General features: G+C 35.8%; 2 protein-coding genes across 3 annotated transcripts in view; both read left to right on the plus strand.

Annotated features, from left to right (window-relative positions):
- dcc (DCC netrin 1 receptor) overlaps positions 1-19407 on the plus strand; it is an 83237-nt gene extending 63830 nt beyond the window's left edge. For both annotated transcript variants that reach the window (XM_061733608.1, XM_061733609.1), the window contains exons 14-27: positions 171-281; positions 1627-1821; positions 3946-4041; positions 5169-5428; positions 6082-6220; positions 7317-7655; positions 8277-8309; positions 8489-8554; positions 9901-10063; positions 10346-10686; positions 11309-11437; positions 12330-12674; positions 15619-15776; positions 16708-19407. In XM_061733608.1, the coding sequence (XP_061589592.1) occupies positions 171-281; positions 1627-1821; positions 3946-4041; positions 5169-5428; positions 6082-6220; positions 7317-7655; positions 8277-8309; positions 8489-8554; positions 9901-10063; positions 10346-10686; positions 11309-11437; positions 12330-12674; positions 15619-15776; positions 16708-16797 (2465 nt within the window). In that variant the 3' untranslated portion in view covers positions 16798-19407. The remainder of the gene's footprint in view (positions 1-170; positions 282-1626; positions 1822-3945; positions 4042-5168; positions 5429-6081; positions 6221-7316; positions 7656-8276; positions 8310-8488; positions 8555-9900; positions 10064-10345; positions 10687-11308; positions 11438-12329; positions 12675-15618; positions 15777-16707) is intronic.
- A 3161-nt stretch (positions 19408-22568) lies between these two features.
- The window catches only part of LOC133454515 (ras-specific guanine nucleotide-releasing factor RalGPS1-like), a 42282-nt gene continuing 39787 nt past the window's right edge, over positions 22569-25063 (plus strand). The window contains exon 1 of the mRNA XM_061733237.1: positions 22569-22800. The gene's annotated coding sequence lies outside the window, so the exon portion shown is untranslated. The remainder of the gene's footprint in view (positions 22801-25063) is intronic.

Here is a 25063-nt window from a genome sequence, read left to right on the forward strand (position 1 = left end):
ACTACAATGGTGAAAACAGTGTCCGTACACATGTGTGTATGTGTGTGTGTATATATATATATATATATATATATATATATATATATATATATATATATATATATATATATATATATATATATATATATATATATATATATATAATATACTTGTGTATAAATGTGTGCCAGGTCTGGAGAAGGGCAGCCGTTACAGCTTCCAGGTGTCGGCCATGACGGTCAACGGAACCGGACCGGCCAGTGATTGGACGGAAGCAGAGACTCCGGAGAACGACCTGGACGGTAGATATTCACCCATTCACCATTCATCCATTCATCATCCATCACCCATTCACCATTCATCATTCATCCATTCATCATTCATCCATTCATCATTCACCCATTCATCCATTCACCATTCATCATTCATCCATTCATCATTCATCCATTCATCATTCACCCATTCATCATTCACCCATTCATCCATTCACCATTCATCATTCATCCATTCATCATTCATCCATTCATCATTCACCCATTCATCCATTCATCATTCAAACATTCATCCATTCATCATTCACCCATTCATCATTCACCCATTCATCATTCATCCATTCATCATTCATCCATTCATCATTCAAACATTCATCCATTCATCATTCATCCATTCATCATTCATCCATTCATCATTCACCCATTCATCATTCACCCATTCATCCATTCACCATTCATCATTCATCCATTCATCATTCATCCATTCATCATTCACCCATTCATCCATTCATCATTCAAACATTCATCCATTCATCATTCACCCATTCATCATTCACCCATTCATCATTCATCCATTCATCATTCACCCATTCATCATTCACCCATTCATCATTCACCCATTCATCCATTCATCATTCACCCATTCATCCATTCATCATTCAAACATTCATCCATTCATCATTCACCCATTCATCATTCACCCATTCATCATTCATCCATTCATCATTCATCCATTCATCCATTCATCATTCATCCATTCATCATTCAAACATTCATCCATTCATCATTCACCCATTCATCATCCATCCATTATTATTATCCTTATTATTTTTAATATTTACAAGTGTATTTTATTGTATTTTAATTCAGTTTAAGTGATGTTAGAAAAAAATGATATATCGTTATTATCGTACTGTTTTGTATTATATAGTACTAAATCGTACTATATTGTATTTTATCGTACTATATCATATTTTATAGTACTATATATTATTGTATCGTAATATCTCGTACTATTTTGTACTATATTGTACTATATCATGGTATATCGTAGTATATTGTACTATATCATAGTATATTGTACTATATCGTACTATATCCTAGTATATCGTACTATATCGTAGTATATCGTACTATATCGTAGCATATCGTACTATATCGTATTGTATCGTATTATATTGTACTATCTTGTAGTATATTGTACTATATCGTATTATATCGTAGTATATCATATTTTATCGTATCCTATTTTATTGTTCTGTATTTGATCGTATTATTATTATTATTTATTTATTGTCCCTAAACCCCGCCCCCTCCCTCCCAAACCCCTCCCTCTCTTCCTAAACCCCGCCCCCTCCCTATGCCCCGCCCCCAGAGAGCCAGGTCCCGGACCAGCCCTCGTCCCTCCACGTGAGGCCCCTCCCCCGCAGCATCGTGATGTCGTGGACTCCGCCCCTCCGGCCCGGCGTGCTCGTCCGCGGCTACATCATCGGCTACGGCGTCGGGAGTCCGTACGCCGACACGGTGCGAGTCGACGGCAAGCAGCGCTACTACGCCATCGAGAAGCTAGGTGGGTAAAAAATACTACTACGCCATCGAGAAGCTAGGTGGGTAAAAATACTACTACGCCATCGAGAGGCTAGGTGGGTAAAAAATACTACTACGCCATCGAGAGGCTAGGTGGGTAAAAAATACTACTACGCCATCGAGAGGCTAGGTGGGTAAAAAATACTACTACGCCATCGAGAGGCTAGGTGGGTAAAAAATACTACTACGCCATCGAGAGGCTAGGTGGGTAAAAAATACTACTACGCCATCGAGAGGCTGGGTGGGTAAAAAATACTACTACGCCATCGAGAGGCTAGGTGGGTAAAAAATACTACTACGCCATCGAGAGGCTAGGTGGGTAAAAAATACTTGGAGAAAAACGTTGAAATGTCGAGAAAAAAGTTGAATGTTGAAAAAAAAAGTTGAATGTTAAATATTGCGAAAAATGTAAAAATTAGCATGGTGAGGTTAGTGCCAATCGGGCTGAGTGTTTGTAAATTTGAACGATGTCTCTAAGATAAAGTTTGGCCGAGCAACAAGTGTGAAAATTTTCACCCTTTTTTTTACTTGCTAGCTGCTAGCGTTGCCACGGTAACACTTTTGACTGAGAAAAATTATTTGTCTCCTTTTTACGGTTTGGCCATGAGCTCGAGTTACAAATAAAGATTTGGGTTATTTTTTACTGTTTCTCCCACTCTACCAACCGACATTCTGCACGAAAAAGTGATTTATATAGTATCGTCCAACCTAGACTCTTTTTTCGACTTTTTTCTCGACATTTCGACTTTTTTCTCGACAATTCAACTTTTTTCTCGACATTTTGACTTTTTTCTCAACATTTCGACTTTTTTTTCTTGACATTTCGACTTTTTTCTCAAAATTTGGACTTTTTTCTCGACATTTCGACTTTTTTTTCTCGACATTTCGACTTTTTTCTCAAAAGTTTGACTTTTTTCTCGACATTTTGACTTTTTTTCTCGACATTTTGACTTTTTTCTCAAAAGTTTGACTTTTTTCTCAAAATTTTGACTTTTTTTTCAACTTTTTCTCGACATTTCAACTTCTTTCTCGACATTTTGACTTTTTTCTCGACATTTGGACTTTTTTCTCGGCATTTCGACTTTTTTCTCAACATTTCGACTTTTTTCTCGACATTTCGACTTTTTTCTCAACATTTCGACTTTTTTCTTGACATTTTGACTTTTTTCTCAACATTTCGACTTTTTTTTTAAAAGTTTGATTTTTTTCTCGACATTTTGACTTTTATCTCAACATTTCAACTTTTTTCTCGACATTTCGACTTTTTTCTTGACATTTTGACTTTTTTCTCAAAATTTTGACTTTTTTTTCAACTTCTTTCTCGACATTTTGACTTTTTTCTCGACATTTCGACTTTTTTCTCAACATTTCGACTTTTTCTCGACATTTTGACTTTTTTCTTGACATTTTGCCTTTTTTCTAGACATTTTGCCTTTTTTCTAGACATTTTGACTTTTTTCTCGACATTTGGACTTTTTCTCGACATTTTGACTTTTTTCTCAAAATTTTGACTTTTTTTTCAACTTTTTCTCGACATTTCAACTTCTTTCTCGACATTTTGACTTTTTTCTCGACATTTGGACTTTTTCTCGACATTTGGACTTTTTTCTCGACATTTTGACTTTTTTCTCAAAATTTTGACTTTTTTTTCAACTTTTTCTCGACATTTCAACTTCTTTCTCGACATTTTGACTTCTTTCTCGACATTTTGACTTTTTTCTCGACATTTGGACTTTTTCTCGACATTTCGACTTTTTTCTCGACATTTTGACTTTTTTCTCGACATTTGGACTTTTTCTCGACATTTCGACTTTTTTCTCGGCATTTCGACTTTTTTCTCAACATGTCGACTTTTTTCTTGACATTTTGACTTTTTTCTCGACATTTTGACTTTTTTCTCGACATTTGGACTTTTTCTCGACATTTTGACTTTTTTCAAAATTGCAATATGGTCGCGACTTTAGCTTTAGCTAACTTTAGCGTTATCATCACATAATAAAAAGGAATGAAAAATTCCAAATAAACTAAATGGGGGGAGGGGCTCCGGGGTCTTGGTGTGTTATGGGCTGTCCTCTCCACTGACCCGTCTCTCCGTGTGGTCCCTTAGAGCCCAGCTCCCACTACGTCATCTCCCTAAAGGCTTTCAACAACGCGGGGGAGGGAGTTCCGCTGTACGAGAGCGCTGTGACGCGCTCGCTAGCCGGTACGATTAACCCACAATTCTGTGTTGTTGTTGTTGTTGTTGTTGTTGTTGTTATTATTCTTTACAAGTGTATTTTATTGTATTTGAATGAAGTTAAGTGATGTCGTATTTTATCGTACAATATCGTTATTATTGTAATATATCGTATTATATTGTACTATTTTGTATTATATCGTACTAAATCGTACTATGTCGTATTTTATCATATTATATTGTACTATTTCGTATTATATCGTATTTTATCGTACAATATCGTTGTTATCGTAATATATCGTATTATATTGTACTATTTCGTATTATATCGTACTATATCGTATAATATCATTATTATCGTAATATATCTTATTATATCGTACTATATCGTATTGTATTTTATTGTATTATATCGTATAATATCGTTATTATCGTGATATATCGTATTATATCGTACTATTTTGTATCATATCGTACTAAATCGTACTATATCGTATTTTATCCTACTATATCGTATTGTATCATATTATATTGTACTATTTTGTATTATATCGTATTTTATCGTACAATATCGTTGTTATCGTAATATATCGCATTATATTGTACTATATCGTATTATATCGTAATATATCGTATTATATCGTACTATATCGTACTATTTCGTATTATATCGTACTATTTCGTATTATATCGTACTAAATCGTACTATATCTTATATCATAGTATGTTGTATATTATGCATATTTTATTGTACTATTTCATATTATATCGTACTATATTGTATTATATCATATTATATTGTACTATTTTGTACTATATTGTACAATATCGTATTATATCGTAATTACTCATATTTTATCGTATCGTATTTTATCGTACTGTATTTGATCGTACTATATTTTATCGTATTATTATTACTATACTTAATCGTATTATTATTATTATTATTATTACTGAAATAAATATGACATTTTTACAAGTCAACCTGAAATAAAAAATAAAAAAAAATAAACTATTTTAAATATAAATTTCAACATGAAATAAATAATTAATTATTAAATAAAAAACTGAAATAAAGAAATATTGGAAAAAAAGTGCCTTTTTTTTTTACTCTTTTATTTTGTACTGAAGTATCTGCTCTCTGATTGGCCCAGACCCCGGTGACCCCCTGCTGGACTCGGACCTGTTCCACCTGTTTGACTCCGCCCCCTCACCCCCGCCCGACTCCGCCCCCATGATCCCGCCCGTGGGCGTGCTAGCGGCGGCGCTAAGCTCAGACTCCGTCCGCGTCTCCTGGGCCGACAACTCGGGCGGGAAGATTCCCAAGATGGCCGCCAAGATGGCCGCCGCCGACACGCCGCGCTTCTACTCCGTCAAGTGGCGGAGCAGCTTCTCGCCCGGCGGCAAGTACAAGGTAGCCGAGGACGTTTCTATTTAAAACGTTTATTTGAAAATATTTGAGAGGGGAAGATTTTTTTTATTGTGCACTCCGAGAAAAAAGTCGAAATGTCAAGAAAAAAAAGTTGAAATTTCGAGAAAAAGAAGTCAAAATTTCAAGAATGAAGTAGAAATTTCGTGAAAAAAGTCCAAATTTCGAGAAAAAAGTAGAAATTTCCAGAAAAAAGTAGAAATTTGGAGAAAAAAAGTCACAATTTGGAGAAAAAATGTCGAAATTAGGAGAAAAAAGAGAAGATTTTGAGAAAAAAGTTGAAATGTTGAGAAAGAAGTTGAAAATTTGGAGAAAAAAGTCATAATTTGGAGAAAAAAAGTCAAAATTTCAAGAAAAAAGTCAAAATTTCGAGAAATTCGTTTTTTCAAACAACCCAATTAATTTTTTTGAAAAACAATGCGATTTAATAAGAAAACAACAAAAAAGATGTTTTCCCATGTTTTCCTTTTTACAAGTTTAAAGTTTACAAAATTTTTCTTGAAATTGTACTGCAACGTTAATCTCGACATTTGGCTTTTTTCTCGACATTTCGACGTGCATAATGAAAAAAAGTCTTCCTCCTCTAAAATATTATTTTATTTTCCTCCTGCCCTTATTCTCTTCTCTTTCTTTCCCAGTCGGCCGACACGACGGCGCTCAGTCACACCGTCACCGGGCTCAAACCCAACGCCATGTACGAGTTCGCCGTCATGGTGACCAAAGGTCGCAGGTCCAGCACGTGGAGCATGACGGCGCACGCTAGCACCTACGAAGCAGGTAGGCTAGGGACGACGCTGCTGCTTCCACCTGCCTGTGTGTGTGTGTGTGTGTGTGTGTGTGTGTGTGTGTGTGTGTGTGTGTGTGTGTGTGTGTGTGTGTGTGTGTGTGTGTGTGTGTCTGCATTTTTCTCTTCATTTCTCAGTTTTTCTCTTAATTTTCCGTTTTTCTCTTCATTTCTCAATTTTTCTCTTCATTTCTCCATTTTTTCTCTTCATTTCTCCATTTTTTCTCTTCATTTCTCCATTTTTCTCTTCATTTCTCATTTTTTCCTCTTCATTTCTCCATTTTTTTCTCTTCATTTCTCCATTTTTCTCTTCATTTCTCATTTTTTCCTCTTCATTTCTCCATTTTTTCCTCTTCATTTCTCCATTTTTTCTCTTCATTTTTCCATTTTTTCTCTTCATTTCTCCTTTTTTCTCTTCATTTCTCCTTTTTTCTCTTCATTTCTCATTTTTTCTCTTCATTTCTCCATTTTTTCTCTTCATTTCTGTTTTTCTCTTCATTTCTAATTTTTTCTCTTCATTTCTCCTTTTTTCTCTTCATTTCTCCTTTTTTCTTTTCATTTCTCCATTTTTCTCTTCATTTCTCCATTTTTCTCTTCATTTCTCCTTTTTTCTCTTCATTTCTCCTTTTTCTCTTCATTTCTCCATTTTTCTCTTCATTTCTCCATTTTTCTCTTCATTTCTCAGTTTTTCTCTTCATTTCTCCGTTTTTCTCTTCATTTCTCAAATTTTCTCTTCATTTCTCAAATTTTCTCTTCATTTCTCAATTTTTCTCTTAATTTCTCAAATTTTCCCTTTATTTCTCAGTTTTTCTCTTCATTTCTCCATTTTTCTCTTCATTTCTCCGTTTTTCTCTTCATTTCTCCATTTTTCTCTTCATTTCTCCTTTTTCTCTTCATTTCTCCATTTTTCTCTTCATTTCTCAGTTTTTCTCTTCATTTCTCCGTTTTTCTCTTCATTTCTCCATTTTTCTCTTCATTTCTCCTTTTTTCTCTTCATTTCTCCATTTTTCTCTTCATTTCTCCGTTTTTCTCTTCATTTCTCCGGTTTTCTCTTCATTTCTCCGGTTTTCTCTTCTTTTCTCCCGCTAGCGCCCGGCTCGGCCCCCAAGGACCTGACGGTGATCGGGCGCGAGGGTCGTCCGCGGGCCGTCCTCGTTAGCTGGCAGCCGCCGGCGGAGGCTAACGGCCGCGTCACCAGCTACGTGCTGTACTACACGCGGGAACAGGCCCCGCCCCCGGACAAGGCCCCGCCCCCGGACAAGGCCCCGCCCCTGGACGGCTGGACGACGGCGGTCGTCGGGGGCGACCGGCTAACGCACCAGCTAACCGACCTGAGCATCGACGCCGGCTACTGGTTCCGTATCCAGGCCAAGAACGCCAAGGGGGCGGGGCCTCTGTCGGAGCCCGCCCACTTCCGCACGGCCAGAGGTATGGGGGGGCGGGCTATTCACTCATTCATTCATTCATTCACTCATTCATTCACTCATTCATTCATTCATTCACTCATTCATTCACTCACTCATTCATTCACTCATTCATTCACTCACTCACTCACTCACTCATTCATTCATTCATTCACTCATTCATTCATTAACTCATTCACTCATTCATAAACTCATTCATTCACTCATTCATCCATTCACTCATTCATTCACTCATTCATTCATAAACTCATTCTCTCATTCACTCATTCATTCACTCATTCATTCACTCACTCATTTATTCATTCACTCACTCATTCACTCACTCATTCACTCATTCATTCATTCATTCAGATACATTCGTGTCCACTTGTTTCTCGACTCTTTTTTTTCGAATTTTGACTTTTTTCGTCGAAATTTTGACTTTTTTCTGGACAATTTTCTCAATATTTCGACTTTTTTCTCGACTTTTTTCTCGAAATTGTTCTTCAACATTAATCTTGAAATTTGGACTTTTTTCTAACATTTGGACTTCAGGGGGGAGGGGTTCATTCATTCATTCATTCATTCATTCATTCATTCATTCATTCATCAGATCTGTTCATCCCTCTGTTTCTCTCGTCTTCAGCGGATCATCCAGACAAGATGGCCAACGATCAAGGTGAGATTTGACTCTCGATTCTTCCATATTCATGTGGAATTAAATCGATTAAAGGACAGTTACGACATTTGTGGGGGTCATAAACTGGAGTTTTCTCTCGGCCAATCAGGAGATGAATTTTCTTGTTGCCGGGTAGATTCCGGACTCTTTCTGCCCCATAATGCATTTCTGTCTTCCAGGTCGTGGAGGAGAGAACGGCTACTGGCCGTCGGACAGCGACGCGGTGGACCGGAGTAGCATCAACGGTAACGTAGCCACTTCCTAGCTGCTTCCTAGCTGCTTCCTAGCTACTTCCTAGCTGTTTCCTAGCTGCTTCCTAGCTGCTTCCTAGCTACTTCCTGGCTGCTTCCTAACTACTTCCTAGCTGTTTCCTGGCTACTTCCTAGCTACTTCCTAGCTACTTCCTAGCTGCTTCCTAGCTACTTTCTATCTACTTCCTAGCTACTTCCTATCTGCTTCCTAGCTACTTCCTAGCTGCTAACTAGCTGCTTCCTAGCTGCTTCTTAGCTGCTTCCTAGCTACTTCCTAGCTGCTTCCTAGCTACTTCCTAGCTGCTTCCTAGCTGCTTCCTAGCTTCTTCCTATCTACTTCCTAGCTACTTCCTATCTGCTTCATAGCTACTTCCTAGCTGCTAACTAGCTGCTTCCTAGCTGCTTCCTAGCTACTTCCTAGCTGCTTCCTAGCTATTTCCTAGCTACATCATAGCTACTTCCTAGCTGCTTCCTAGCTACTTCCTAGCTACTTCCTGGCTATTTCCTAGCTGCTTCCTAGCTACTTCCTGGATACTTCCTAGCTGCTTCCTGGCTACTTCCCAGCTGCTTCCTAACTGCTAACTAGCTGCTTCCTAGCTGCTTCCTAGCTACTTCCTAGCTGCTAACTAGCTGCTAACTAGCTGCTTCCTAGCTGCTTCCTAGCTACTTCCTAGCTGCTTCCTAGCTATTTCCTAGCTACATCATAGCTGCTTCCTAGCTACTTCCTAGCTACTTCCTAGCTACTTCCCGTCTGTTTCCTAGCTACTTCCTAGCCACTACCTAGCTATTTCATAGCTACTTACTAGCTACTTCATGGCTGCTTCCTAGCTACTTCCTGGCTGCTTCCTAGCTACTTCCTAGCTACTTCCTGGCTGCTTCCTAGCTACTTCCCTCTGTGTCCTGGCTACTTCCTAGCTGCTTCCTAGCTACTTCCTAGCTACTTCCTGTCTGCTTCCTAGCTGCTTCCTAGCTACTTCCTGGCTTCTTCCTATCTGCTTCCTAGCTACTTCCTAACTGCTTCCTAACTACTTCCTGGCTGCTTCCTATCTACTTCCTGGCTGCTTCCTTCATTCCTTCCTATATTCTTCCTTTCTACTTCCTGTCTACTTCCTATCTACTTCCTTCCTACTTTTCTGCTTTATATCTCCTTCCTTCCTTCCTTCCTTCCTTCCTTCCTTCCTTCCTTCCTTCCTTCCTTCCTTCCTTCCTTCCTATATATATAATATATAACCAGAATCAAATTCCTTGTCGGGCAATGTTCAAACTTAGCCAATAAAGCTGATTCTGTTTCCTTTCTTTCTACTTCCTGTCTACTTCCTGTCTACTTCCTGCCCCCCCAGACCCCGCCCAGATGCGCCCCCCTCCCCACGGCAGCGTGACCCCCCAGAGGGGGCGGAGCAACATGCTGGTGGTCGTCGTGGTGTCGGTGGGCGGAGTCACCGCCGTCGTCACGGTGATCGTCGCCCTGATCTGCACCCGACACTCCTCCGCCCAGCAGAGGAAGTAAGGCTTTTATTTTGAAAGAACTTCCTTCTTTATTATGCTTTCAGCTTTTATTTTGACAGAACTCCCTTCTTTGTTGTGCTTTCAGCTTTTATTTTGAAGGAACTTCCTTCTTTGTTGTGCTTTCAGCTTTTTTAAATTAAATTAAAAAAAGAAACAATTTTATTTTGGAAGCTTGTTGCTAGGCAACGGTTTATCGTACAGACATCATTAAAACACTGACAATTATTATTATCACTTTTATGATTATAAACTACTAATCCCAGCATGCACCTGTTCCAGGAAGCGCGCCAGCAGCGGCGGCGGCGCTAGCAAGCGGCGCGGCAGCCAGAAGGAGCTCCGCCCCCCCGACCTGTGGATCCACCACGAGGAAATGCTGGAGATGAAGCCGGCGGGAGGCCACGCCCCCTCGCTGGGAGGCCACGCCCCCCCGGGGCGAGGCCCCACCCCCTCGGTGGCCCACAGCCAATCCGAGGGCCAGATGGCCGCCAAGGGGGCGGAGTTAGGGCAGGAGGAGGAGGTGGGCGGGGCCTCCACACTGGAGCGAGGGGGGGCGGGGCGGAGCCGGAAGGGGCGGGGCCTAAAGATGATGATCCCGCTGGAGCCGCCGCCCAAAAACACACGTGAGTTACATTTACTTTGTTGCTGTGATTCAAGTTTTTATTTTGAAAGAACTTCCTTCGTTGTTTTGATTTCAGCTTTTACTTTGAAAGAACGTCCTTTGTTGTTGCGATTTCGGCTTTTATTTTGAAAGATTTCCTTCGTTGTTGTGATTTCAACTTTTATTTTGAAAGAATTTCCTTTGTTTTGTGATTTCAGCTTCTATTTTGAAAAAAACGTCCTTCGTTGTTGTCATTTCAGCTTTTATTTTGAAAGAACGTCCTTCGTTGTTGTCATTTCAGCTTTTATTTTGAAAGAACGTCCTTTATTGTTGTGATTTCAGCTTTTATTTTGAAAGAACGGCCTTTGTTGTTGTGATTTCAGCTTTTACTTTGAAAGAATGTCCTTTGTTGTTGTGATTTCAGCTTTTACTTTGAAAGAACTTCCTTTGTTGTTGTGATTTCAGCTTTTACTTTGAAAGAATGTCCTTTGTTGTTGTGATTTCAGCTTTTACTTTGAAAGAACTTCCTTCGTTGTTTTGATTTCAGCTTTTATTTTGAAAGAACTTCCTTCGTTGTTTTGATTTCAGCTTTTATTTTGAAAGAACGTCCTTTTTTAGTTATTTTGTTGCTTTTCTGTTTCTAGCGGTGGTTAGCGCCATCCCGGTGCCGGCGCTGGACATCCTGCCGTCGCCGTCCTGCGGCTTCAGCCGCGGCAAGTTCAGCCTGAGGCCGATGCCCTTCCCGAGCCTGACGGTGGACCGCTACGCACCAGGTACGCTCTTACTCTGAAGGAAACTCCTTCGTTGTTGGGATTTCAGCTTTTATTTTGAAGGAAATGCCTTCATTGTTGTGGATTCAGCTTTTATTTTGAAAGAACGTCCGTCATTGTTAGTTTGACACATGTGGATTCAGTTTTATTTTGAAAGAACGTCCTTCGTAGTTGTGATATCAGCTTTTATTCTGAAACGCGTTTCATTAAGAACCACCTAATTGGATGTTTGCCCTCCTATTATTTTGAAAGAATGTCCTCCATTGTTGTGATTTCATCTTTTATTTAGAAGGAAACTCCTTCGTTGTTGTGATTTCAACTTTTATTTTGAAGGAAAATCCTTCGTTGTTGTGATTTCAGCTTTTATTTTGAAAGAACGTACTTTATTGTTGGTTTGACTGCTGTTGTGGATTCAGCTTTTATTTTGAAAGAACTTCCTTCTTTGTTAGTTTGACACATGTGGATTCAGCTTTTATTTTGAAAGAACATCCTTCGTAGTTGTGATATCAGCTTTTATTCTGAAACGTTTCTCATTAGGAACCACCTAATTGGATGTTTCCCCTACTTTTATTTTGAAAGAATGTCCTCATTTGTTGTGATTTCAACTTTTATTTTGAAATAACTTCCTTCATTGTTAGTTTGACACATGTGGATTCAGCTCTTATTTTGAAAGAACGTCCTTCGTTGTTGTGATTTCAGCTCTTATTTTGAAATAACTTCCTTCATTGTTAGTTTGACACATGTGGATTCAGCTCTTATTTTGAAAGAACGTCCTTCGTTGTTGTGATTTCAGCTCTTATTTTGAAACATTTCTCCTTAAGAACCACCTAATTATTGTTCTGAATGATTAATTAAGGTTAATCATTAATAATCAATAATCTCCTCTCCCCCCCAGCCTTGTCCTCGGACGTCTCCAGCAGCAGCAACCCGCTCCTCCAGCCGCCTCCGCCGGCCGGTTCCTCCGCTCCGGCCGCAGGGCTTCCCGGTTCCTCCTGCCCGGCCGTGGAGCTCCTTCCCGGGCCGTTGGTCGGCGCCGTCCCGGGGGTCTCCGTGGCGGCCGCTCTGGAGGTCCCGGGGGGCGCCGGGGCCGCCGCGGGGGCCGTCCCCGCCCCAGAGGAGCCCTCGGCGGGGTTAGGGAGCTCCTCCGCCCGCATCATCCCCACGGCCTGCGTGCGGCCCTCGCACCCGCTGCGGAGCTTCACCAGCCCGCTGCTGCCGCCGCCCGTGATGGGCGAGTACGGTGGGTGGAGGGAGGCTGGAATCATGCAGAATATTATAATCACGCCCGCCGATAGGGGGGGACAAACGGGTCTGTTGTCCCGGGCCCAGGGTAGGGGGGGGCCCAGAACTGAAAAAAATAAAAAAAAATAAATAAATAAATAAACAAATATTATATTATATATATATATATATATATATATATATATATATATATATATATATATATATATATTTATAGGGAAAAAGGAGAAAAAAGAGAAGATGAAAAAAAAATAATAAAGATGTAAGTAAGTAAATAAATAGAGAATAAAAAAAGACATAAATAAATAAAACAGATGAAAGAGGAGAAAAAAGAGGAAAAGAAGAGAAAAGGAGGAAAAGGATGAAAAAGGAGGAGGAAAGAGGAAAAAATAGGGAAAAAAGAGAAAAAGGGAAGAAAGAGAAAAGAGAGGAAAAAAAGATTTAAAAAAAACGGAAAAAGATGAAAAAAGAGGAAAAATATAGGAAAAAAGAGGAAGGGAAAAAAAAAACTTTAATATAATTTTTTGGTGAAGAAAGAAGAAAATGAAAAAAACCCTTCTATTTCTTTTTTTGAAAAAAAGAAAGAATTTTTTTTTTTTTTTAATTCTCATTAAATTATGGAATCATTTTTCAAAATGTTTCAAAATATGCCTATTTGTGGAAAGAATATGTAGTATTTGAGTTCCATAAAAGCTTGTTATTTGTTTTCTTACTAATTGTCCTTGTGGTCAAGAACCCCCAACACTAAAATGGTTTGGCCGCTGATCAAAATGTGATGTTATCATTTAATTCAACCATTAGAATGGTCAAAGTGTCCGGTCAGCACAAGTCCGGTGCTCAGAAAAGAAGAGAAGAAGAGAAGAAGAAAATAGAGGCCTCAGAGATTCTCTACACAAATATTTTAAAAAGGTGGTGACGGTGAAGCTGGAATTAATAAAGTCAGCGTAGAGCAAGGTAAGAAACAGTTACAACGTTTACCAACCTTTAACTTAACCTAACTGGCTAGCTCTAATGTTAACGTCCATTAGCTTGTATAAAAACCTGAAGAGCAGAGGGAGAGGAGAGGAAGAGGAGAGGAAGAAGAAGAGGAGAGGAAGAGGAGAGGAAGAGGAGAGGAAGAAGAAGAGGAGAGGAAGAGGGTTGCTGCCCCCTACTGGCGACCGTTGGAACAACGTAAAAGAACAACGCTGGGCTTCACAGGAGCAAAACAAACTGGACATTAAACAGAATATAATATAATATAATATAATAGAACATAATATAATATAATATGATATAATATAATATAATATACTATAATATAATATACTATAATATAATATAATATAACATAATATAATATAATATAATATAATATACTATAATATAATATAATATAATATAATATAGTATAATGTATTTTATATTATATTATATTATATGTATATATATATATATATATATATATATATATATATATATATATATATATATATATATATATATATAATATAATATGATATAATATAATATAATATAATATACTATACTATAATATAATATAACATAATATAATATAATGTACTATAATATAATATAATATAATGTATTTTATATTATATTATATGTATATATATATATATATATATATATATATATATATATATATATATGTATATATATATATATATATATATATACACATATATATATCAAGTAAGGAAGACGCTGGAACCAAGTACTGAAGTATGCAGTAAATACTTCAGTACTTTTTCAGTATTCAGTTCAATTCAATTCAGCATATACTGCATAGGTATATATATATATATATATATATATATATATATACACATATATATATATTTGGGGTGTAACAATATATGGTGCCATGAAATTTGGCGATACAAAAACGTCACGATACGTGTCGTGGAGGTGAAGAAGAAACTAGTCCCGTTTTGGTCCCGATCACGGGACTCTTGGGGGTTTTGAGCTCTGAACTTTTACTGATGTAAGGCTGGTGTAGAGTTAAGCCTTATTAAATTAAACTTTTACTGATGTAAGGCTGGTGTAGAGTTAAGCCTTACCTTATTAAATTAAACCTTTTTGGGGTGGTGAGTAGGATAAACACGGGGAAACTTCTGCTGAGTTCCAGTGTACTTTAATGTCCCTCAACAGTGTAGGATTTTAGAACATCAACACAGCACCTAGTGCCGTACTGTGGCGTATCACTCCGCCCAATCTAAAACAGACTAATCACTACAGATAAACTGACTAGTGTCATTATAGTCCCTGATTTACATCAGAATATAAAGAATAGATTTATAAAATAATGAAATAACCTTCTTAACAAAAATAAATCTCCTCTTACACTTATAAGGTGAGCATGAATCAATCTTTTTTATGATGTAAAATTGTATGTATTTATTTACTTTTATTTATTTATTTAATTTTAGTTGTTAAATTTCTGGAAAAGAAAAAAGTCAAATCATACATGAGAGAAACTATTCAGTTTGTGGCAAAATATTACTTTTAGTTCAGTTTGTGGAAAATGTTTGGCCTGGCTTTCTCTTTAAAACTTAAACAGTTATAAAGCATTACAAACTGTAACAATAAAACTTAAACAGTTATAAAGTTTTACAAACTGTAACAATAAAACTTAAACAGTTATACAAACTGTAACAATAGTGCAAACACACAGCATTGTTTTGTATTTTGTGTCTTTCAAATAAAAGACAATTTTTTCCAGTCACATGTTCCTCATTCAAGGTTGTTAAAAAATACTGCTATAATATCGTTACACCCCTAATATATATATATATATATATATATATATATATATATATATATATATATATATATATATATATATATATATATATATGCATGAATCTAGTATGCACTAATCTAGTAGTATACATAAATCTAGTATGCATGCTAACTGTGCTTACTGAAATGGGTTGCAGGTTCGAGTCTCCCGAAGCCGACGGCTAAGACGGCGTCGCTCGGCCAGGCGGGAAAAGCTCGCTCGCCGCTGCTGCCCGTCTCCGTGCCGACGGCGCCGGAGCTAACGGAGCTAACGGAGGAGGCGGGGCTTAAGACGGGCGAGGACTCGGCTACCAACGTAAGATCCTGTAGTCGGAACAGCCCTAGGATCTGTGACTGTTTTAGGAATAATTGTTTCTGTTTTTCAGGGTATTTTTTCACTTTTTCATGTTTTTTTTTTTTTTTTACTGTTTTTAGGGATAATTTTTTGTTTTTCGTGTTTTGTTTTTTTTTATCGTTTTTCCGGATTAGTTTTTCGTGTTGTTTTCTTTCAGCCCTGTTTTTCAGGATAAACGTCACCTTCAGACGGTAGCTTCAGACATTAGCTACAGATGTTAGCCACAGTCGGTAGCAAATTATGTTAGCGACAGTCGTTAGCAACAAATGTTAGTGGCAGTCGTTAGTGACAGATTTTAGCAAAAGTTGTTAGCATTAGATGATAGCGACAGTTGTTAGTGACAGTCGTTAGCAAAGGATGTTAGTGACAGTCGTTAGCAACAAATGTTAGCGGCAGTCGTTAGTGGAAGACGTTAGCTACAGATGTTAGCAAAAGATGTTAGCGACAGATGATAGCAAAAGTTGTTAGCATTAGATGATAGCGACAGTTGTCAGCGACAGTCGTTAGAAACAAATGTTAGCATTAGGTGTTAGCGACAGTCGTTAGCAACAGTCGTTAGCAAATTATGTTAGCGACAGTCGTTAGAAACAAATGTTAGCATTAGGTGTTAGCAACAGTCGTTAGCGACAGTCGTTAGAAACAAATGTTAGTGGCAGTCGTTAGCAACATATCGGCAAAATTTGTTAGCATTAGATGTCAGCGACAGATAGCGACAGTCGTTAGCAAAAATCATAACACATCCATGGATTTAATTATTATTACTTCTTTGGGTTATTTTAATAACTTTTTAACAACATTTTGGTGTTTTTTGTTGCTCGTTTTTTCCTCAAATAACATTTATTAATGTTTAATGTTCATTAATATTTATTAATATATATTATTTCCTCCGCAGATCTACGAGCAGGACGACCTCTCGGAGCAGATGGCTAGCCTGGAGGGGCTAATGAAGCAACTCAACGCCATCACCGGCTCTGCCTTCTAACCCCTGGCCACGCCCCCTCCCTGGAAACCCTCCAATCCCAGCCAAAGTGGGCGGGGCCGGAACCGGGCTTCAAACAAACTTGAACACTTGTAGATTCTTTTCCGAAACTCTTTGACAAAAAACTAGCAAAGTCGTAGCTCCTCCCCCTCGGCTGAGTCGGGGGGCGGGGCTTATCCACGACGACGAGACTGAGATCCTTCTTCTTCTTCTGCTCCTGGTATTTATTTGCCCCTCGCCCGCTAACCGCTAACCGCTGCCAATGTCTTCCGCCGATGTTTGTCGCTAACGACTTTTGCTAATTACATTTGCGAATGACTGTCGTAAAAAACGTCGGCGACGTGCTAACGACTGTCGCTATCTGTCGCATAAACATCTAATGCTAACAGATTTTTGCTTGAATCTGTTGCTAACATCTTTTGCGAACGACTGTTGCTAACATCTAATGCTAACAACTTTTGCTATCATCTTTTCCTAACAATTGTCGCTAACGTCTTCCACTAACGACTGTCGCTAACATTTGTTGCTAACGACTTGTTGGCGCCAGTCGTTAGTGGAAGATGTTAGCTGTAAGATAGATGTTAGCTACGGTCGTTAGCAAATGTCGTAAGCAAAAGATGTTAGCGACAGATGTTAGCGATAGATGTTAGTGACAGTCGTTAGCTAAAGTCGCTAACAAACAATGTTAGCGGCAGTCTTTAGTGGAAGACGTTAGCAACAGTTGTTAGCAACAGATGATAGCAAAAGTTGTTAGCATTAAATGTTAGTGACAGTCGTTAGCAAAATATGTTAGCGACAGATAGCGACAGTCGTTAGCAAAAGTTGTTAGCATTAGATGTTAGCAACAGTCGTTAGCGACAGTTGTTAGCAAATGATGTTAGCGACAGTCGTTAGCAAAATTTGTTAGCATTAGATTTTAGCGACAGATAGTGACAGTCGTTAGCAAAAGTTGTTAGCGACAAACATTAACGGAAGTTAGCGACCGGCAGAAGATTTTAGCGCGTTAGCGACATGTCACGATGGCGATAGAGACGGTTAGCGTTAGCGTCAGATTCACAGGACGCTCTTTTTATTCGGCGGCTCGAGGATTTGGCGGGAAACAATTTGGTTTGATTTTTTTTGGTCTTTTTTCGGCTTTGTGACATCACCATGTGACATCATCCGACCTCCATCTTCCCTTTTTCTCTCCACTCCGGAAAGATCCGGAAACGTCGGGGGGGGGGAAACTCTTTAAAAAAAAAATAATAATAATAAATAAATAAAGCTGTGAGAGGAACATTCAAGGTCTGTGACATCACAGAACCTCGGCCAATCGGAGGGCAGGACTCCACGACTCCGGTCGATGCCAAATCCCTCGTCTCCGTCTTGTGACTTTTCCTCATTTTTTTTTACAAATATGTGCCATAATGAAAGGGGGCGGGGCTATAGGAAACAGCCTTTTTTTGTTTAGTTTTTTTATTTATTTTAACAAAAGTTGATTCTTGAGGAAAATAATGTGTTTACAGATTTGTAGTATCTGCTTTTGAAGGGGCGGAGTCATCCAGTGGTCTTAGCTCCACCCCTTTTTTTACATCGTAAATCGCCTTGGCAACCACTGATAAAGCAAAAGATGTTAGCAATAGATGTTAGCGACGGTCGTTAGCAACAAATGTTAGCGACTGTCGTTAGCAACAAATGTTAGCGCCAGACGTAAGCGACAAACATTAGCGGCAGTTGTTAGCTAAAGATGTTAGTGACAGTCGTTAGCAAAAGTCACTAGCAAAAGATGTTAGCGACAGTTGTTAGCAAAAGTCACTAGCAAAAAATGTTAGCGACAGTCGTTAGCAAAAGTCATTTGCAAAAGTCGTTAGCAAAAGACGTTAGCGACAGTTGTAAGCAAAAGATGTTAGCAATGGTCGTTAGCAAAAGTGAGCAAAAGATGTAAGCGACGGTTGTTAGTGGAAGACGTTAGCGACAGTTGTTAGCAAAAGTTGTTAGCAACAGATGATAGAGAAAGTTGTTAGCATTAGATGTTAGCGACGGTCATTAGCAAAAGTCGTGAGCAAAGGATGTGACTCTTTCATTGACAGGAGTAAAAAGTTCCCGCCCATTTCGAGTTATCGAGCTTCCGATTGGATCTTTGAGCCACGTTTTTTTTTACGATTTAAAAAACACGCATTACCTCGCTACGCTAGCTAAACTACGAAGAAAAACAAACGCGACTTCTTCACTCGAGAGTTTTCTGTTTTTATACGAAAAGACGATAAAAAGCGAGATAAAAAAATAGACAAATAAAAGCAGATTCCACAAAAAAGTCTATTTTTACATTCTGTTTTTTTTTCAAAGCTGTTTTTTTTTAACCCAGAATGCAAAGCAACGACACGCGTGTAACTGAAGCTGTGATGAACTTGTTGTTTTTTTAGGTGAAACACTGTGAAAAAACCTCTGATGGTCTTTATTATTTTTTATTATTTATTTTTATTCTGCTGCAGAAATCCTCTTTTCATCCTTTCATTCATGTGTTAATTTAATTTAAATTTTATTTAATTATTTTTTGCGATGGAATTTTTTAAGGTTGAATCTTTTGAGGTCAAATTTTTTAAGGTCGAATTTTTTAAAGTTCAATTTATTAAGGTGGAATTTTTAAGGTGGAATTTTTAATAAAGATCAACCTTGAAAAATTCCACCTTAAAATATTCAACAGCAAAAAATTCTGCTTTAAAAAATTCGACCTAAAAAGATTCAACCTTAAAACAATTCCACCTTAAAAAACTTTAACTTAGAACATTCACCCGCAAAAAATTGAATCTTAAAAAAATGTAACCTTAAAAATTCAACCTTAAATAATTGAACCTTAAAAAATTCGACCTTAAAAAATTTGACCTCAAAAGATTCAACCTTAAAATATTATTTATTTATTTATTTATTTATTTATTTATTTATTTATTTATTTATTTATTTATTTATTTATTTATTTATTTATTCATTTATTTATTTACGTATTTATTTACTTATTTATTTTGTAATTTAAAATTATTTTTATTTTATATTATTTAAATTCTGAGAAAAAAAATCAAATTTCTGACTTTTCTGAGAAACGGAAAGAAAAGGATTTTTTTCACTTTTTTGTTGAAATGACAAAAAATCCTCCCTACATTTTTTGTTTATGTCTAAAAAACATCACAATTCTGAATTTTTTCCTAGAATTTTGGGGAAAAAAAATTCTGAGAAAAAAGAAAGAAGAAAACATTTGAAAAATATTTTTTTGTATTAGGTTTCTCAAAGAATTCTGAGATTAAAGTCAAAATTCAAAAGTTCAAAAGAATTCTTTTATTTTTTTTGTAGAAATGAAAAAAGAATCTTCCTTAAATCATTTTTTGGCTTTTACGTTTTTGAAAAAAGTCAGTATTGAGATTTTTTTCCCAGAATCCTCAGCTCCGTCCCCCACCGCGCCGGTAACGTTGACTTCGGCGGGAAACTGAAGGACGCTAGGACCCTGAGGACGACGCTGTAGAAAAGTCCCTCCTTTTTATAGAAATGTTCTTTCAATCGAGCTTCGATTCTTTCTGTTTCATAAATAAAGTTTTGATACAAAAACGACACGTTTGTCTCGTTTGTGTTTTGGAGGAAAAGTAATTACATGACAATTTTATTTTGTAATTCCATGTATGACACTTTTATTTTGAAATGCCTTGTTTACATATTACATTTCCCAACACTTTTATTTTGTAATTCCATGTATGAAACTTTTATTTTGAAATTCCTTGTTTACATATTACATTTCCCAACACTTATTTTGTAATTCCATGTATGAAAATTTTATTTTGAAATGCCTCCTTTACGGATTACATTTCATGACACTTTTATTTTGAAATGCCTTGTTTACATATTACTTGACACTTTTATTTTGAAATGCCTCGTTTACTTATTACTTTAGACTTTTATTTTGAAATGCCTCCTTTTCGGATTACATTTCATGACACTTTTATTTTGAAATGCCTCATTACATTTCATGACACTTTTATTTTGTAATTGCATGTATGACACTTTTATTTTGAAATGCCTCCTTTACGGATTACATTTCATGACACTTTTATTTTGAAATGCCTTGTTTACATATTACATTTCACAACACTTTTATTTTGTAATTCCATGTATGATCATTTTATTTTGAAATGCCTCCTTTACGGATTACATTTCATGACACTTTTATTTTGAAATGCCTTGTTTACATATTACTTGAGACTTTTATTTTGAAATGCCTCGTTTACATATTACTTGAGACTTTTATTTTGAAATGCCTCCTTTTCGGATTACATTTCATGACACTTTTATTTTGAAATGCCTCATTACATTTCATGACACTTTTATTTTGTAATTGCATGTATGACACTTTTATTTTGAAATGCCTCCTTTAAGGATTACATTTCATGACACTTTTATTTTGAAATGCCTCATTACATTTCACAACACTTTTATTTTGTAATTGCATGTATGACACTTTTATTTTGAAATGCCTCCTTTACGGATTACATTTAATGACACTTTTATTTTGAAATGCCTTGTTTACATATTACTTGAGACTTTTAGTTTGAAATGCCTCCTTTACGGATTACATTTCATGACACTTTTATTTTCTAATTCCATGTATGACACTTGCAATTCCATGTATGACACGAGTTGTTGCCGACGGCAACAGGAAGGAGAAATTACACAGTAATCACCGGAGAAATGCATGATGGGAAAGAGGAAAACAGACCAAGAGGAACCGGGGACTCGATTCCTGAATGAACTGGAATGAACTGTTTCTAAATAATCTGTTTCTTCCTGAAGAATATTCTCCACGCTGCAAAAACTCCAAATATTACAGGAATATTTGTCTTATTTCTAGTTAAAATGTCTCATTTTTAGTCAGAAAAATCTCATTACACTTAAAACAAGACTCATTACTGGAAAAAACAACCATTTTCACCTGTTTCAAGTAGATTTTTACTTGAAATAAGTAGAAAAATCTGCCAGTGGAACAAGATTTTTTTACTTGTAATGAGAAGATAAATCTTGTTACACTGGCAGATTTTTCTACTTATTTCAAGTAAGAAAGAAAAAAGGAAGAAAGAAAGAAAAAAAGAAAGAAAGAAAGAAAGAAGAAAGAAAGAAAGAAAGAAAGAAAGAAAGAAAGAAAGAAAGAAAGAAAGAAAGAGAAAAAAGAAAGAAAGAAAAAAAGAAGGAAGAAAAAAAGAAAGAAAGAAAAAAGAAGGAAGAAAAAGAGAATTTAAGAAAGAAAGAAAGAAAAAGGAAAGAGAAAAAAGAAAGAAAGAAAAAAAGAGAAAAAAGAAGGAAGAAAAAGAGAATTTAAGAAAGGAAGAAAGAAAGAAAGAAAGAAAGAAAGAAAGAAAGAAAGAAAGAAAGAAAGAAAGAAAGAAAGAAAGAAAGAAAGAAAGAAAGAAAGAAAGAAAGACTCTTGTTTTAAGTGTAATGAGATTTATTTTGACTAAAAATGAGACATTTTAACTAGAAATAAGACAAATATTCCTGGTAAGATTTGGAGTTTTTAGTGTAATGGCTTTTATTTCTCCCATACAAACTGAAATATGATAGAATTATCTTTTTTAATAATATTTGAAGAATAAACTGTTGTTATAAATAATAGTTGTAATAAATAAAGAGATAAAGATCTGCGGAGTCTTGAAGTCTCCTCACGTCACGCACCTGCGCCTCGGAGCTCTTCTCTGATTGGCCGAGCCGGCGGATCCGAGCCCCGTGATTGGCCGACACACCTGTCAGTCAAAGCTCGTCGCCGCGTTCACCTGTCACTTCCTGCTGCCGCTGCTCGTTTCAGTTCAACATTCTTCTTATTCTTTAATCTTTTCCCCGTGTATTGGAACCGGATTGGAAGCATGTTGGTGTTTTTATGAAGATTCCGGGTTATTTGTGTTATTTACGTGTTATTCATGTGTATTTATGTGTATTTAAGTGTCCGTGTTCGGCTCAGAACTGAGAGACTGCAGGGCCTGAAGGACGAGACAGGTTGGATTATTATTATTATATTATTATATTATATTTATTACATATATATGCATATATATATTATATAACGCATATATAGGTTTTGTGAGCGTGTTTTTAGTGTTAAAGCTGCAGCAGGTGTCGTGTTGAGAAAAGCAACCCTGAAAAAAACACTGCGGGTTAAAAACACGTTTTAATATATGATATATATGATATATACTTTATATTAGAAATGCATATATATATATATATATATATATATATATATATATATATATATATATATATATATATATATATATATATATATATATATATATAATATGTGTATACATGTATATAATGTGTGTGTGTATAGATTTGATTTGATATGTTTATTTGGTCACGTTGTAGAAGTCAATAGTACAAAGGTGTAGACTGAACCGCGGTTCAATTGGTTTGATATTGGATATTCGACATTAACACCCATAAAACGTGTGATACATAACACTGATTTTGGTCAAACCACTTGTGATGTGTTCATGGTCATCTGGACTATATATCACAAAACAGTAATTATTAAAAAATCATATAAGAAATCATATATATGGGCTGATTTAATGTGGTTTAATGAATTCAACACCCATAAAACTTTTTTTTTTGTTTTCAAACCACACATCACAAGTTTTATGGGTGTTGAATTCATTAAACCACATTAAATCAGCCCATAATATGATTTTATAATAATTACTCTCTTGTGATATATAGTCTGGATGACCATGAACACATCACAAGCAATATGACCAAAATCGGTGTTATGTATCACAAGTTTTAGAGAAAGAAAGAAACGTAACGAAAAGTAAATAAATAAATAAGAAAAATAAATAAATGTTGCTCAAACTGGCTTATCTCGGCTTAACAGCATAAAGATGTTCATATTTACACACGTGCATACATTCACCCACATACATATATATACATATATATATATATATATATATATATATATATATATATATATATATATATATATATATATATATATATATATATATATATATATATATATATATATATATATATATATATATATATATATATATATATATATATAGTGTGTGTGTGCGTGTGTCTAGGGATGGGCGGTATGGATTAAAACATGTATCACGATAATATCTGGCATTTATCCCGATAACGATAAAAAAAATACCAATTCAACTCCACCTTTGTAACTATAAATCTGCTCTAAAAGATACTAAATACTAAAACCAATAAAATGGAATTAATAAAAACCAATTAAATGAGTTACACCTGTAAAACTGGAATGACTCCTCGCTCTCAGATCCGCCATGTTTGTTACACAAACACGTATCAACGGGAATTTATCCTTCTTTCTTTCTTTCTTTCTTTCTTTCTTTCTTTCTTTCTTTCTTTCTTTCTTTCTTTCTTTCTTTCTTTCTTTCTTCTTTCTTTCTTTCTTTCTTTCTTTCTTTCTTTCTTTCTTTCTTTCTTTCTTTCTTTCTTTCTTTCTTCAGGCTCATTTATTTCTTTCCTTCCTTCCTTCCTCATTTTTACCGTGAGATACAAATTCTTATCGTGGAGAATTTTTTTGACGGTTTATCGTGAACGTAACATTACAACATATCACATTACAAACACTTAACATTAAACATATCACATTACAAACACTTAACATTAAACATATCACATTACAAACACTTAACATTAAACATATCACATTACAAACACTTAACATTAAACATATCACATTACAAACACTTAACATTAAACATATCACATTACAAACACTTAACATTAAACATTTTGTGATCCCGGAGTTACATTTATATATAAATATATATATATATATATATATATATATATATATATATATATATATATATATATATATATATATATATATATATGTATATATATATCAATATATATATATGAATATATATATATATATATATATATATATATATATATATATATATATATATATATATATATATATATATATATTCATATATATATATATATATATATATATATATATATATATATATATATATATATATATATATATATATATATATATATAAATGTATATACATAGATATGAGCTTAACAATTGATTCTTTAACTGGCGTTTGAATCTGGAGATGTGACTTTTTAAGGCTTTAATCATTCAACTCATTCCAGATCAGAATCATCTTTATTGGTTTTCCAGGTTCGAACATTGTCCAACAAGGACTTTGACTCCGGTAATTTCGCTCTTTGGTGATAAAATAAAATAAAC

Source organism: Cololabis saira, chromosome 11 (assembly GCF_033807715.1).
Source record: "Cololabis saira isolate AMF1-May2022 chromosome 11, fColSai1.1, whole genome shotgun sequence".
In the NCBI taxonomy this organism is placed as follows: domain Eukaryota; kingdom Metazoa; phylum Chordata; class Actinopteri; order Beloniformes; family Belonidae; genus Cololabis; species Cololabis saira.